Source organism: Diabrotica virgifera, chromosome 2 (assembly GCF_917563875.1).
Source record: "Diabrotica virgifera virgifera chromosome 2, PGI_DIABVI_V3a".
Classification (NCBI taxonomy): Eukaryota; Metazoa; Arthropoda; class Insecta; order Coleoptera; family Chrysomelidae; genus Diabrotica; species Diabrotica virgifera.
Genome location: NC_065444.1, coordinates 44845564 through 44862128, shown reverse-complemented (window position 1 = coordinate 44862128; position 16565 = coordinate 44845564). Strand labels below are relative to the sequence as shown.

General features: G+C 34.1%; 1 protein-coding gene across 1 annotated transcript; it reads left to right on the top strand.

Annotated features, from left to right (window-relative positions):
* The first annotated feature begins 33 nt into the window (after positions 1–33).
* Positions 34–8607, top strand: LOC114339565 (zinc finger protein 830). The gene is made up of 4 exons (XM_028290218.2): positions 34–269; positions 5306–5756; positions 7926–8095; positions 8389–8607. Exons 1-4 carry the CDS (start codon positions 151–153, stop codon positions 8534–8536), a joined length of 888 nt encoding a protein of 295 aa, XP_028146019.2. The 5' UTR covers positions 34–150; the 3' UTR covers positions 8537–8607.
* The last annotated feature ends 7958 nt before the right edge of the window (positions 8608–16565 follow it).

Below are 16565 nucleotides of genomic sequence, written 5' to 3'. Positions count from 1 at the left end.
TTTTCTGACATCTGACATGTTCAGTGACAACTGACTACACTACTGACAGTGACAGTCTGACAGTAGTGGAAATGGAAAACAAATGCCAGGATTAATATTTGTATTTGTGTTTTATAATTTTGAAAACTTATTTGTTAGAATTTCTACAAAATGTCAGCTATATTTAAAAATGCCAAGAAAAAAGTGAACCAGTCAGAATTACGAAAACTGATGAATGATCATAAAACTAAAACCAAGGATGTGAAGAGGATTGATTCACCACTAGCTAAATATCCTTTTAACCAATTTAAAAATAATGTTATTTTCTTATATTTGTTATCCTATTTTTTATTGTTAATTTAGCTTATAATAAGGCCCCTATTCACGTTGAGATCGGTATGGATACATGTTGCACTGCAAGTATCAGTATAGGGAATCCCCATACAAATCACATAGTGTATTTGGCTATCTCAGTACTGCTGTATCAGTATCACAACTCTCTATCTTCGTCGTCTACAACTCTAACATTGTATGTGTTACTGTCGTGAAACAGATACAAATCTCATAATATGTGTGATACATGATACATCTATCCTGACAAGTTATGATACACATATATGTATTATCAGATTTGTATCTGTTTCTATCTATATCACTGTAATGACAGTGATATAGACGGTGATAGAGTTGTAGACAACAAAGATAGAGAGTTGTGATACTGAGACAGACAAATATACCTACTATGAGATTTCTATCACGAAACTGATACTTTCAACAAGTGTCGGTACCGATTCTAACATTAATGGGGGCCTTTAGATTTAGATGAATATACAGGGTGTAACAAAAAGTTAGGTCATAAATTAAATCACATATTCTGGGATTTCTGGGACCAAAAATAGTGTCAGGATTGAACCTAACATACCTTAATACATATGTGCACATAAAAAAGGTTACAGCCCTTTGAAGTTACAAAATGAAAATCAATTTTTCCAGTACATTAGAGCGTCGATAATCCGGACGTCAAAAATCCGGACCGTCAATAATCCGGATTTGTATCTAGCAAAAATAAAACATCGTACATACCATCCGCCGTTGAACTATGCTCTTTACAATGCGTCTGCATGACAATACTGTGTTTGAACATAAAAAATGTTTTGATTCATTTCACTTCTAGATCCTTTACTAGGTATATAAGAGAAAATATAAAATTTTAAAATGTTTGTTGTACTTAGGCCCGGTCTTTTCATCTCTGAATAACTAGTTATCCGGAGGTTTATTTGACAGATTTACATGTAATCTGCCGGATAAACTTCCTGATAAATAGTTATTCGGAGGTGAAAAGACCGGTCCTTCAATGTGTATACTGGCCATTTATTAAGATAATTTCGATAATCCGGATAATTTGATAATTCGGATGGAGTCCGGTCCCAATTAATCCGGATTATTGACGTTCTACTGTATATCGAAAATTTTTAGAGATTTTATATTGAAAATGGACATGTGCCGGAACATCTTTAAAAAAATACAAGTGAAATTTGTGCACTCCATAAAAAGATTAGGGGGTTTTGTTCCCTGAACACATTGGTTGCTGTAAGAAAGGAATGTGTCTCATATTGTTGTTGATAACAGCAGCGTGACACACCATAAACCACACACCGTATCTCAAAAGCATAGAAACGGGAGACTAGTGGTCATAGGGACCCACTTTTTTTAACATTACAACAGCCAAGGTAAGTCCCCAAATTTTTGTGTATGTTCTAATTAAATTATCATTGTGTTACATTATCAAATTATCATTAGTATAACACAATGTTTTTAAAACTTTCCCTCTTAGATATGGCTTATGTTTTAATGTTTCAAAATTTTTGGGTACCTAACAAAATGTAAAGTATAGTCGGTTCGCTAAACTCAGACGCAACTGGCTAGATATTTTAGTCGATAATTTTTTTGTTTTTTGCCAATTTTGCAAAAATTGGCAAAATTACTAACTATTTAGTGATTATTAACTATTTAGTAATTATTTTTTGCCAATTTTACTAAAATTGGTAAAATTACCGACTAAAATATCTAGAAAGTTGCGTCTGAGTTTAGCGAACAGACTATATTAATAAATTTTATTTATTTATTTATTTATTTATTTATTTTCAACGGGACACTGCCCAATAAGATTACAAGTTTATAAGTCCAATATACATAATACATGTGTCAATAATAATAAAACTACAGTAAAATAGTAATAATAAAACAATAATACAATAAAATATAAATATCACAAACTTAAACACATAAATCAGATTCATATATCACAATAATGAATATCCAACAACTACTCAAACAAACAAACGTCTGAGGCCAGAGATGAATTCAGACTTCGGTGCAAAGAAATCTAGATCAGGTTGAGTGTTTGCCCATCTTAGTGCTCGAGATAAAAAGTTGTTATATGCATAGTTGGTTCTATGGATAGGAACATAGAATGTTTGATTTAATCGAGTTCTGCGGAGAGGTACATGGAGACCAACCTGCTCAAGTAGCTGAGGACACAAAACTGTTGAATTAATTATGCCATAGAGCATCCTTGCATCCTTAATTACTCGTCGGTCACGCAATGAGAGAATACCCAATTGGGTTTCAATTTGATAATAATTTAACTGATTTAACTCAAAAGGTATACCCAGTTTATATGCTATGTACCTTAAGAACTTGTGTTGGACTGTCTCGATTTTTGTTATGTAAATATTATAAGATGGAGACCAAACACAAGAACAATACTCTAGATGAGGTCTAACTAAAGAACAATATAGTAATTTAATTGCATCAATATTCTGAAAGTCTCTAGTGCATCTTTTTATAAAACCAAGCATTTGTAAAGATTTGGAAATTTTTGATGTATAATGTGATTCAAATAAAAGTTTACAGTCTAAATTAATTCCCAAATCACGAATTTCAGTAACCCAGTCAACAGGAATATTCTGTATATTATAATTATATTCTATTGGGTCTCTCGATCGTCCAAAATAAATAGCATGACACTTAGATTCATTCAGGGCCATGGCATTCAACATACACCACTCACTCAACCGATCAAGATCATGTTGAAGATTAATACAGTCTTCTGTATTGTTGATAATTGTATAGAACTTTAGATCATCTGCAAAAAGCAGAGGTGAACTGTGTCGGAAGCAGTGGTGTATATCATTGATGAATATGTTAAATAACAGGGGCCCCAAATGTGAACCCTGAGGTACTCCTGAATGAACCTTAATCTCACTGGAAACAAAATCCCTGATACGCACCATCTGAACTCGGTCAATCAAGTATGTTCTCAGCCACTCAAGAAGTGGACCATTAACACCCATTTGTTTAAGTTTAAATATTAAAATATTATGGTTGACCCGATCAAAGGCCTTGGAGAAATCGGTGTATAGTGCATGTACCCTACAACCCCTCTCCAATGCCTTCCTCAGGAAGTCCACAAATACTAGTGTGTTACATTCGGTTGATCTGTTATTCCGAAATCCAAATTGTTGGTCTACTAGTTGTTTTTCAAGTGAAGCTTTAAGATAGTCACATACAAAACATTCAAATATCTTTGGTATTACACTAATTATACTAATGGGCCTGTAATTATTCACCAATGAATTATCTCCCGCTTTATAAATGGGTGTTAAAAAACTATTTTTCCAACATTCTGGAAATTCACCCGTATTTAAGGATAGATTAAAGATGTGAAAAAGAGGTCTGGATAATATAAAACAACAGTTCTTGAGAAAGCTAGGAGGCAATCCATCAGGACCAGGACCCTTATTCGCATCCAGTTCTGATAATTTTAGATAAATATCAGATATAGTTATGTTGAAACCAGTCAGATTAGTAAGACCAAATGTAGGTGAGTCACTGGGTATGACACATATTTGAGTGGAATATACTGTAGAAAAATATTCTGCAAAAAGATTTACAATATCTGGTCCATGACCGGATTCAACACCACCATACCTCAACACAGCTGGCATAGAGGGCTTTCCTCTCCGTGAATTCACAAACGACCAAAATCCCTTCAAATTATTTCTTATTGATAATTCTGTTAAGTAAATATGATTTCTGTAGCTTTCAGCTTTTAACAATTTACAATTAGCCCTCAGCTGTGAAAAAGTCTGATAATCCAGAACTGATTTAGATAAAACATATTTTTTGTGAGCTTTCTTTTTCTCAACTATCCGGTTCTTTAACTCTAAAGAGAACCAAGGAGGGAATCTACGTTTTGAATACCTTTTTAGGGGGATGAATAATTCTATAGCTAAGTAAACTATATCATAGAAAATATTTACAATTTGATTCAGTGTTTTTCCTAAAAATAAATTATCCCAACAGAACTGTGACAAAAAATCAGTTATTTTCTTATTATTACAAGGTCTCTATAATCTTACTTAACCATTTACAAATATGTGGTGGATTTTCTCAATAAAAACTGGCTTATCGAAAAAATACTAAGTGTTAAAACAGTATGTTTAACTAATGGTAGCACAAAAATAATTTAATTAAAACATACAATAACATTTGGGGAGTTTAACGGAACAAAACTTCCATATAATTTGCATGGAGTGCACAAATTGCAGTTATTTTTTTAAGACATTCCTGCTATAAGAATGCCACATGTCCATTTTCAATATAAGTGCAATCACTAATAGTTTTCTAGAACATCAATGTAATGTGACACTACGTCTATATAGACTTCCTTTTTAAAATAATGAGTTGTCACAAAAATTCGTTGTCAAAAAAGTCACATTACATCTACATAATATACAGTCGGAAAAATGAAAGAATACCCATGAACGAACATATAAAACACGCTGTATTTTCCTGTCACCGTGTCACAAAGAAAATTGCCCAGCGCATTGCCCATGTAATAATAATTATTACATGTACTTGCGCTGGAAAATTTTTTGTGTGACACGGTGACAGGAAAATACAGCGTGTTTTATATGTTCGTTCATGGGTATTCTTTCATTTTTACGACTGTATGTATATGAAAAATGTGACATGACATCCATGGTCGTCAAACTCATGCTTACAAAAAATGTTGAAAACTCATTGTTTCCATAAACTTCTAAAAAGTTCCAATAAAAGTTTCCATAAAGTTCTAAAAGCAATTCAGCAATTTCTTTGCAAAATACTTAAGTATAGTGTCACAATACTAGCTTAGACATTTGAAGCACTGTCCATGTAAGTGTTAACTATGACCTACTTACCTTTTTGTTACACCCTGTAGGTATAACAATATGCATCTACTTATATATTTTCAATGTCTGTTTTCCTTAATACTTTGTACATATAACGACCAGGGTCAGCTCACATGTGTGCTATGTAAATGGGTAGTGCGTTCAGAATCCGTGTGGTCATCGCATATAAACTCAAAAAAGCACAAAGAAAATATAGACGTAGCAAAGAAATTAAAGGAAAGAACAAATAACTTTACCCAGCCATTGAAACGACCGTTGACCCCTCCTTTGCCCGAAGTTCCAGAGAAAAAAATCAAAGGTATTTTAAAAAATGCTCCAGTTAGCAAAAGGACTGAAACTAGTATCAATAATGGCCTTAAAGAAACGAGTAATGCACTGCCAGATGATTTTTTTGATTCAAAAGCCAAAACTGAGTCTACATCCAAAGCAATGAGTTCTAAAAAAGAACAAAAGGTAGATACGATGGAAGTAGATCAGGTTTCTGATGGCAAAGATGAACTTCCTGAAGGATTTTTTGATGATCCAAAATTAGATGCTAAGGTATTAATTTGTTTACATTTATATGATACTTAGGCAAAATTATGATTTTATATTAATCTTAAATTTAAAAATGCCACCTTAACTAGCTATAGTTGTTAACAGAAATAATAGCATTGAATTGTAGAAAAGAGCAGCCCCCTTTCTAAGTATTTCATAATTCAAGCATTTGTCACTTTGTGGCCTCCTGAATCTGTAAATGATGACCTGAAACAACCATGGCCTGTTAGCATGTATGTCAGCAGGTGGTCCAAACACTGATGCCAAACTCCATCCATCTTCTCAGATTAGAAATCAGCAACTTCGTCCACCACACTCATTTCTTTGAAACCACCCTCTTTCTAGAGCATTCCAATATTTTTCTGTTCCTTTACTTGATCCCTTGGGAAGCTCCCTGTCACTATGCTGCCACTACCAGCATAGTGAGATCATTTGCTAGTGTGAAAGGACCCTCTACCCTCTATGTATTGTTGGCTCACAACCCCATCATATGTCTACCCTAGGTATGACCCCTATGGCAGTCCAGCTATCAAATCAACTGCCACTCCATTTTCTACCACAATTTTGTTCTCTGATAGATAGTCCAAGGCCAAATTCATCAAGTAACCCAGACTTCCCTCTCATGAAGCCTTCATTACCTTAATCAAATACTTAAGTGTTACCAATTTATGCCAAAATATCACCTTCGTTTGATTGCAATTAAAGTGAAATCCAAGCAAGTGTGCTTCATAAAAAAAGTTAAATATAATGTTTACATTAATAGGAATCTTTAAATAATATTTGTACGCATATATACAGGTGTCCAGAAACTCTACCGACAAACGAAGACAGGAGATTCCGCATATAATTTTAAGACATTTTAACCTTATTCATCTAGTCCGAAAATGCTTCCTAAGGGAGCTAGAGCTCTTTGAAGATGGCGTCTTGTAATTAGTTTTTCTTAAATACCTCCAGAACGCTTAAATATAGAAAAACAAAAATTGGTACGCATATTTATCTTCCAGAGATAAATCGATTTTATCCATTGTGAATTTCTGGTACCGGTCATAGGCGTCTGTTTTAGGTAGGGCAACGGTTATTTTATCGCATAACTTTTTTGTCTTTAACGATTCAGCATTTTTGATACTGGATTATTATATTGTGAGATATTCTAGTACTAAAAGTTACTCTTGATTTAAGTTGGTTGAACATACCGTTTTCTGGAAAAATCGATTTGAAAACTTTTCGTTTTTTGAATTCGAAAAAAAATTGAGAAAAATTTTCAAAAAAACGGTGTATTTTACCAACTTATAGCAGGAGTAACTTTTAGTACTAGAATCCCTCATAATTTAATAATCTAAAGTCAAAAATTCTTAAAAATTTAAGACAAAAAAGTTATGCGATAAAATAACCCTTGACCTACCCAAAACGGACGTATGTGACCAGTATTAGAAATTCGCAATTAATGAAATCGATTCATCTCTGGAATATAAATAAACTTACCAGTTTTCGTTTTTCTAAATGGTTTTTTTTGAAATTTTTTTTGAAAATTCAATAAAAGAAAAATTTTCGAATCGATTTTTCTAGAAAACGGTGTGTTCTACCGACTTAAAGCAAGAGTACCTTTTAGTAGTAGCATACCGCATACCTCATAATTTAATAATCCAGTGCTAAAAATTCTTGAAAGTTAAAGACATAAAAGTTATGCGATAAAATAACCGTTGCCCTACCCAAAACGGACGCCTATGACCGGTACTAGAAATTCACAATAAATGTAATCGATTTATCTCTGGAAGATAAGGATGCGTACCAATTTTCATTTTTCTAAATAAAAGCGTTCTGGAGTTATTTAAGAAAAACTAATTACAAGACGCCATCTTCAAAGAGCTCTAGCTCCCTTAGGAAGCATTTTTGGACTAGAAGAATTAGGTTAAAATATCTTAGATTTATCTGAGGAATCTCCTGTTTTCGTTTGTCAGTAGAGTTTCTGTACATCCTGTATAATAAAATATATCTAGTGGCTGTAATTCCAGTGTATGTGAGTAAACAATGCTATAAAGGTAACATACCTATGACCTAAATATTGTGTGTTGGTACCATGTGCCATCATTTGCTATGACACGGATGACATGCAACAGTATGAACTATATATAAATTTAATATAATAAACCTTTATCTGTTTATTGTTTTTAGGCAAGGAATCTAGAGTACAAAGATCCTGTAGAAGAGGAATGGGAAAAGTTTTTAAAGGTTATTAAAGAAGCAGACAATGAAAGTAATGCCATCATTGCAGAAGATCAAGAAGAAGCTACAGCTGAGCGTCAGATAGACGAAATTGATGAGCAAATGAAAAAATTATCTAGGTATATTTACTGTTGAATAAGTACTTCATTTATTTATATTCATTTATATTTTATCCGCTGTTTTGTAATTTTTTGTACATTTAAATATTAATTTTGTTTTTGATTCACGAGCAGGGTATCTGCTCCAATCTGTCCATTGCATCATTGTAAAATTTATTTTTATTTTATGAATTTTATATAAGTAGACTAGAAAAGAAACTAACAAGTATAACAGTTTTTCTATTTAGTGTTAAATGTATAGTAACTCTTTCGAAGTAATAATTTTACTGTAATTAATATCTATTTTGTTTTAGGGTTCTTGACTTGGAAAAGAAAAAAGAGGAAGTGGTGGCACAAACCAACGAATCTAGAAACCAGAATTCAAGTACTGATAATAATGAAGATGTCGATGATGATTTTGACGAGTTTTTGGATTGGAGGGAAAAGAAATCGTTCGATTAGTTAAGATTTATATTCATTATAATAAGCTTGTATAATATTATGTACAGTTAATACAGTTAAATGTATTTTAATAGTTTTGTTTTCTTTATAAGTATCTACCTACAGCCCCGAGCAAAATTATTATGACCGCATATGAATTTTTACAAATGAAAATTTATTTTTAAATTTAATTTTTTATGTAAATTACATTAATATTTATATTATGTTTAATAAAGTATAGATAAAACAGACCATATTACAATATTTATATTTTTTTTTTATATTTTGTTAGCTCCCTTTTTCTTTGATTTTATTGATTGTACACATATTGGCTAAAGTTAAATGTAGGTACTTCACTTCAATATGTCGTTATGGTTTTTTTTATGGTGACATTTTCATTGGAAATTTCTCGTTTTAGGAGCTAAACCTTTTTTATGGAATTAAGATCAGAATTTCCTTGCTAGTTCAAGAGAAACCTGGACTATTCTCAACCAGAAATGTTTTCACTGATTGGCATGTTGCTTTGCTTTTATCGATATTCCTCAATATCGATATGTATTGGTCTTCGTTTAATATATTGAGCTTTATTGGTTAGAGCTTTTCAGTAGTGTGTTTTTGCTTCAAAAAAAGGCAGTGCGCCTGTTGTGCCAGGTAAATTCTAGAGAAACGTGTAAACCTTTATTTATTAAACACAGTATCCTTACACTTGTATCTCTTTTCATTTTGGAAACGGCAAGCATTATTTTTAAGAATAAACATCTATATGAAAATAATAATCGATCTGGACGATTTGCTAGCAATTTAGCTTTGATTACACCTAGAAGCACACTAGTCAAAGACTCATTTATTTTTAACGGCATCAAAATTTTTAATAAACTACCTAGTGAAATAAAAAATTTGGAAACTATTAGAAAGTTTAGAAATTCATTAGATAGACTGCTCGCTAAGAGGGCCTATTATGATCTGACAGAATTTTTTGAGGACCATTGGAGCTGATGTATTTGTAATCTTGTGTATATTTTATTTTTTTTTTTTTTTTTGGTCAATTTGTTTGTCATTATTGTTTGTGATTTAGTTTTACAGCTTGTAGTTTGTTTGTTTTTTATTTTTGACAATACTACATATTTTGTAGTTGTTATATAATGTAAATGTGTTATGTGTTATATTTTATATTTAGTCATATTTTAATTTAATTTATTTATTTAAAACTCTTAAACAGTGTTTGTCAACAAGATTTTTTCTTAGACAATAAACATATATTCTCTCTCTCTCTCTCTAGAATTTCACAGATATCTTCTGCATTGAAGCAAACCTGTTAAAAAAGTACAAATATAATTTAATTTTAATCAACTTTCAATTTATAACCATATCAAACCTTTTTCCAGTATTCTACAGTAAAGTTCTGTATTTTTGCCCATACGTTAGTTTTTTTTTAATTTTTCTGTAAGAAGAGGTTTCCTAGCTGTACGTCGACTTTCAAACCCTAATTCTATTAATTTTCGACATGTTGATACTTGGACACCAATTTCAGTAAACTTCTCTGTAATTGATTGGTTCGCTTATAATTTATCTTTTAAAATTGACCACTATCACATTTACACACATACACTAATTACTTACATGTGTGATATATGTATTTGGTTACAAAGCTATGTTTAACAGATAACTGGAACACCAATAATTGGACATTTACAGGAATTGGAGGAACAATGACTAGAACCGATTTATGAAAACTTGCTTACCAAATAGCCGTTGCTAAGAAACTTCCCATTTTCTAATTTCCTTTGGCAAAAGAAATGCCAGGTTTGGATTGGTTGAGTGGCTTTAGAAAACGAAACTCGACCATATCACTTTGGATACCCGATGCTACATGAGCAGCCAGAGCGCGACGTTTTAAGTGGAAATACTTTTTTAAGTTGTTGGCTGATATAATGAAACTGCATAATGTCGAACCCCACCAAATACGGAATGTTGATGAATCTGGATTTAGCAAAGTTTCATCACAAAATCCGAAAGTATTTGCAACAAAGGGCAGAACAAGTCAATTTGTTAACCAGTGCCGAGAAAGACCACCATTATATTATGGTCTGCTGCGTTAATGCCCTTGGAAGTTTCATACCTCCTTGATTTATTTTACCTCGTAATAATGTGGAAGTGGAGTTTTACCAAGCAAATGGATGGATGAACGGGGAGGTATTCCCTAAATGAATGCAACATTTTCTGAAACAAGCTAAATCATCGAAAGAAACTAAGGTTCTGTTACTTTTGGATGATCACTCCAGTCACAAAAATTTAGATATTACAAGAGGTCAGTTTCTTTGGTCCACTTAACACATTCTATAATCAGGAGCTGACTTAGGAATATCCAGATTTTCAGCAGGTGCACTATAACCTGTTTCGGACGCTAAACTTACTAGCCAACGCTCACCCTTGGGTTAGCCATTTGGTGGCGCGCTGACCAGTATACACGAGCCGTTTCTCGTAGGCGATCTACATCCTCCTCGAGTGAGTCTGTTAATCAGGGCTGGGCACACTGGAAGGTGAGCAGCATCCATCTGGGGCTGATTACATAGTGGACAGTTGCCATTTTCGCGGACGCTGATGCGATTTAGATGGGAGGCCAGGTAGTCATACCCCGTAGTTATTTTGAACACGGCTACACTAATGGGTCTCGCTAAGTTGCGAGGGATTGGTGACTATTAGGTTGGCCCAAGATTTCCAGCACCGGCTTGTATTTGCTGTTCTTTTATCTTCGCTTTGATTCCTCTTCTAATGGTGGACTTTGCTAATGTGTACGATTGGAAACCAAACAGCACAAGTACATCCCTGGGACGTACCCGGGATGTACCATTAGGACATTCGTACGTCCTGAGGACGTACGTTTCAGGTACTGAGACATCCTCGGGACGTACCGAGGACGTCCGATGTTACAAAATCATCCGTGCCCAGGACGTCCGGCCAAACTCTCCTGGGGATGTCCGACTAAAACCTCCTTGGGACGGTCGTCCAAAACCTCCTTGGAACCTCCGACCAAACCTTTTTAGGGCATTATGTAAAATGTTTTCAGAAATTTTAAACATGGCGTTTAATTATTATTAAACAATGTTGAAAAAGTCTAAAATTATTTTATATAAATTTACTCATAATTTTTGAAGATGAAATCTTCATTTAAAATGAAAAAACACATAGGGTAGGTGGGGGTAAAAGTACGCACGGGGCAAAGGTACGCACTTACATTTTTCAATAACTTCTTATATGTTGGCGACAACATCTTGTGGCATATGTTTGTACTACTCAGTAGCATTGGATGAGAAACTTTGGCGCAATCAGGGCGAACACAACAACAAAAATGAGGTAAAAATAATTTTTGTACCTTTTGATCTAATTTTTCTTAAAAATTGATTGATTCTAATTCTTAATCTTTCAAACTCAGATTATTATTGGTTAGGCATGTTGAAAGTTGATTGTTAGAAGTCTTCTTCTACATAACAGATTGAAGTTCATATGTGCATAGTTTCATATTAAGGTTAGATATATTATTGGTTTCCGGATGGGGCAAAAGTACTCACACAAATGGGGTAAAAGTACGCACTGCGAACGTTGAAATGGGGCAAACGTTCGCAGTGCGTACCTTTGCCCCCAGTGAGGTAGACTTGGCAAATGCATGTTTCAAGTCAATCTTCAAAGTCAATATCAAGTTGAGCTTGATATTCCATCAGCTAATTTTGTCTCAATTGCAAAATGTCTCAAATCCGCAAAAGTATGCACGTGCGTACTTTTGCCCCATTGGGTGGGGCAAAGGTACGCATTTACAATTTTTTTTCAAAAAGTTATCAACACTATAAAAATAATATTGAAGAATTTCCATTTGCCTAATATGATTACAAAATGTATCAATTTCACTTCCATCTATACTCTGTGCCAATTCAAGTATTAGGAGATTCACTAGAGATGAAAATTTAGAAAATGCGTACCTTTGCCCCCACCTACCCTATTACCTATATATCAAACAAATTCAGTGGCGGCTCGTATCACTTAAAGTAGGTAGTGCCAGAATTCGGGCAGCTGCCTAAATTTTTAGTGACGGGTTCAAGATATTGTCAAAAAAGGTATAAAATAGAAATTAAAAAAAATAGGTACGGATACTTTTACACTATGTAGGTATATACCATTTCTGGGGTGTCAAGAAATTTAAACATTTAAAATGCATTCAGTGATTGATTTGACATCATGTCCGTCCAACAAGTAAAATCTCCAAAATCTCTCAACTTATCGCCCTTTACACAAATATCGGACAACTATAAGTAACTGAAATTCACCAGCGACGCGACGTCTGTCGTTTCATCGGCAATCACTGCAACACAAAGATAATTTTCAATTTCTTTCCTTATTTCCTCATTATAAACATCTAAGATGCACTGAAGGAGTTCATTTTGTGTTGTTTTGAGGTACATGCTTTTAAAGATTTGGAACTTTGAATGTGAACCTAAGTCGTTGTCTAATTCGGCTAACATTGAACAGTTCCATAAAGATGCTTCTATCTTCTGAATTTTCCTTTTCGTCGTGATTTCTCAAAACTAACTTGAAAGCTCCACAAAACAATATAGATATAATTTTTAATTTGATTCAAAACATATCGATTTTTTATCCACTTCTTGTTCATTGTGTTTAATTAGACTATCACGATAAGCTGAATTTAACTCGGGTTTTATTAAAAATTAAAAACATTTTAATTACTTAAAACTATAATAGTTTATAATTAAAAGTTTAATCATTAAAAATGTAATAATTATAAATACAAAAACGAGCGAGCGAGCGCGTAAAAAAACTCGAAAATATAATGTATGTACTACCCTGTACGAGAATCTTTTTGGATATTCGATCCCACTATTCACTATGATGAGCAAAGTAAAAAATATTAGATCGAGCCAGGCACGAATAGTCGCATTTAAACGTGTATGAAAAGTGCAATATAGCTCTATCTCTGTCACTTACATAGAATGCTCGTAAAATATTTCTCTTTTCAGCTGAGCCATCTAAGCTTTCGGCACGGGACACGATGCGATCATTCCTTCCACTGTGAGTGGCGAGGGTTGTACTACACTGCACAGTTGCCAGATTTTATATAATTTATAAAGAAAAAAGAAATACGCACAAAAAATGAACGGACATTAAAACGGTTTAAAGATAAAAAATATGTTTCTGTATAAAAATAAGGTAGTGCCATGGCTCCATGGCACTACCTCACCGGCCGCCACTGAACAAATTTGTATTAAAATTTAACAAACAAGGCGTCTTTTTATTGCTCCTCCAAATTTTGATAATTCTTTTACCTACAATCGTAGATAAAAGAATATACCTAAGTTCCTACCTTATATTATAAAAACAATTATGCCATGGTTAAAATGGGGTTCTTGCTGAAGTATTGTATCTAGCTAGCTGTACAAATTCTTCCTCCATTTCTCTGTTTGCAATAGAAAGTTAATCTTTTGTGCAATGAATAGAACCTATATAACATTTCCTTCTATAACGGTTAATGTACCCCCTATCATCTGATTGACCAGGCACGGTTTTAAGCTTTACATAATATGACACCGTTGCCGTATCCTCAATTTTTTCACAAACAACCACATCACATAAAGTTACATTTAAAAATAGCTGCTTCAATAGTTTTGAACCACCAAAAAAATAAAGTTTGGAAAAGTAAGTAGTACAATATCAGTGTAAATACTGGATAGAAAAAACTCAAAAGAGGCATTTTAAATCAAAGTTAATTAAAATTGTTACAAAAAAGTTAAATAAAGATCAACTGTATAAATGTTTTTGAATCCAAAGATAATTTAAATTCGTTTTATTAATGATTACTATTAAGACATTAACTGAAATTTAAAGTATTCAGTAGATTATATTCAAAGTTAACTAACACTGTTATAAAAAGGAAGATCAACTGATAAATGAAGATAAACTGTATAAATTTTGTTTAGACTATAAATCTATCTCTATGTATACAGGTATTAAACGTTCTTATACAATCTTTCTATTCTATTCTTGTATATTATACATTGGTGGGAATTATACAAGAAACAGACAAATAAAGCATGGCAACACTGCAAATGCCAAATAACTGAAGGTTATTAGATCCATTCCTGAACTGGTCTGAATTCGTAATTCCTAGGGACGTCCGTAATCGTACTTCCTGGGGACGTCCGATTAAGGTCCCATTACATTCTGACTTAGCGGGACCTGAAACAGACGTCCTGTGGACGTCCGTAATCGTACTTCCTGGGGACGTCTGGATTTGTAATTCCTGGCAACGTCCGATTGAGGTCCCCGTACATTCGGACTTAATTGGGACCTGAAACGGACGTCCTCGGGATGTCATGTGCCATCTGGGAAGCTAGGGTGCTTTGGAAGAGTAGTGCCTTCTTTTGCAAGTTCATCCGCCGCTTCATTCCCTTCGACACCGACATGACTAGTGATCCATTGTAAAGTAATCAGCCACCCTTTTTCCAGCAAGTTCGATAGCTGGAAGCCGCAAGATATGGACGGCCGGAGTGATGACGTAGAAGTGTCAATTTTATTGACATATGTCATGTCAGATTTTTCCAAACAAACGTTGTTATATAGTGTGGCAAATTTGTATTTTTTATTATTTTTTCAGTTTTTACAGAGAATATTTCCGTTTTTTGCAATATGTAAGTATTGTTATAGTTACTAGGTACAACAATTTTACAAGGTTGTGTAAATAATAAAGCATGATGTTTTATATAAATAGCAACAAAATGTATGTGTGGGTGAAGTAAGGTTAGAATTTATTTGATTTTTAGAAATTTTAGATTTTATATTTTATTTTATTTTTTTTTTTAGATTTTATACTAATTAAAAAGTCTTAAGATTCGGTAAAACCGTACTTTTCAACGTGTTTACAATCCTTGTTTGGAAAGTGATCATCATAACACTGAATATAGCCGCAGTTGGCCGTCTATTGTTTTGGCACAGTCGGTACATTGATTTGTCGACAGGGCGAGGATTGCGGTTTGGCAGTCGATGAAGAAGGCAACTTTTTGGGTGTTGGAAATTCTAAAGATTTTTAGCAGCTTCGTGTATAGCAGCAATTTCGCCGTCGTAGTTGGTGAAAGGGGCACCCACAGCTATGGAGCCTTTGGAGAACGTTGAGACATATCCTGCTCCTGTTCTTCCCGAGTCTGGCATCGAGACGCCATCGCAGTAGATGTGGAGCCACTCATGCGCTGGGTATTTGGTGTGTATCGTCTCTAGGGCGGCTTTCCTTAGGAAAATGTGTGACGATAAGTGCTTCGGGTCGTTATGCTTTTCAAGGCGCAATTCTTTTGGTAGACAGCGGGCCAGTGTAGTTTGCGCTGGGAAGGGGGCGGCTTCTGACAGGTCAATGTGGTATTTTTCCATGATTTGATTTGCTACTGTTAGCGGAGTGGTTTGTGTTTTAAGACATGAGGCTGCTTGTCTATATTCGTCCCATTTTTGTGGAAGTATTCGTCTTTGCCTTTCCCAGAAGGTTAACTCGTGTTGCTCTCTGCGCCATTGTATTGGTTCAATACCGGTCTGGGCTTTCATTGATGTAATCGGTGTTAATTTTTGAGCACCGGTGATGACGCGAAGGGCAATGTTCTGGGCGACTTCAAGCTTGGAGGTGGTGTTTGTACTCGCAGTTATTGTAGCTTCACTCCCATATTCTAATATCGGCCGGATATAGGTTTTGTAGCTATGTTGCTACCAAGACATATTGCGTGGCGCCCCACTTTGTTGCTGTGAGACGTTTGAGCAGTCGACATCTCTTTGTGGCTTTCTCTGCAGTGTCGTCGATTTGAGGTTTCGGAAGCTAAAGACATGATTATATTGGGTGTCTGGAATACGATGTCTCGTGAAATCTATCGGTGATAATTTAAGACTAAGATTAGTAATAAATTTATATTAATTTATGTTATGGGGATATTCGGATAAACATAAGTAGGTAAGTGATCGTTTTTGAATAAATGTTACTCTTTTTAAAAAATTGGTAGCTGAATATTAA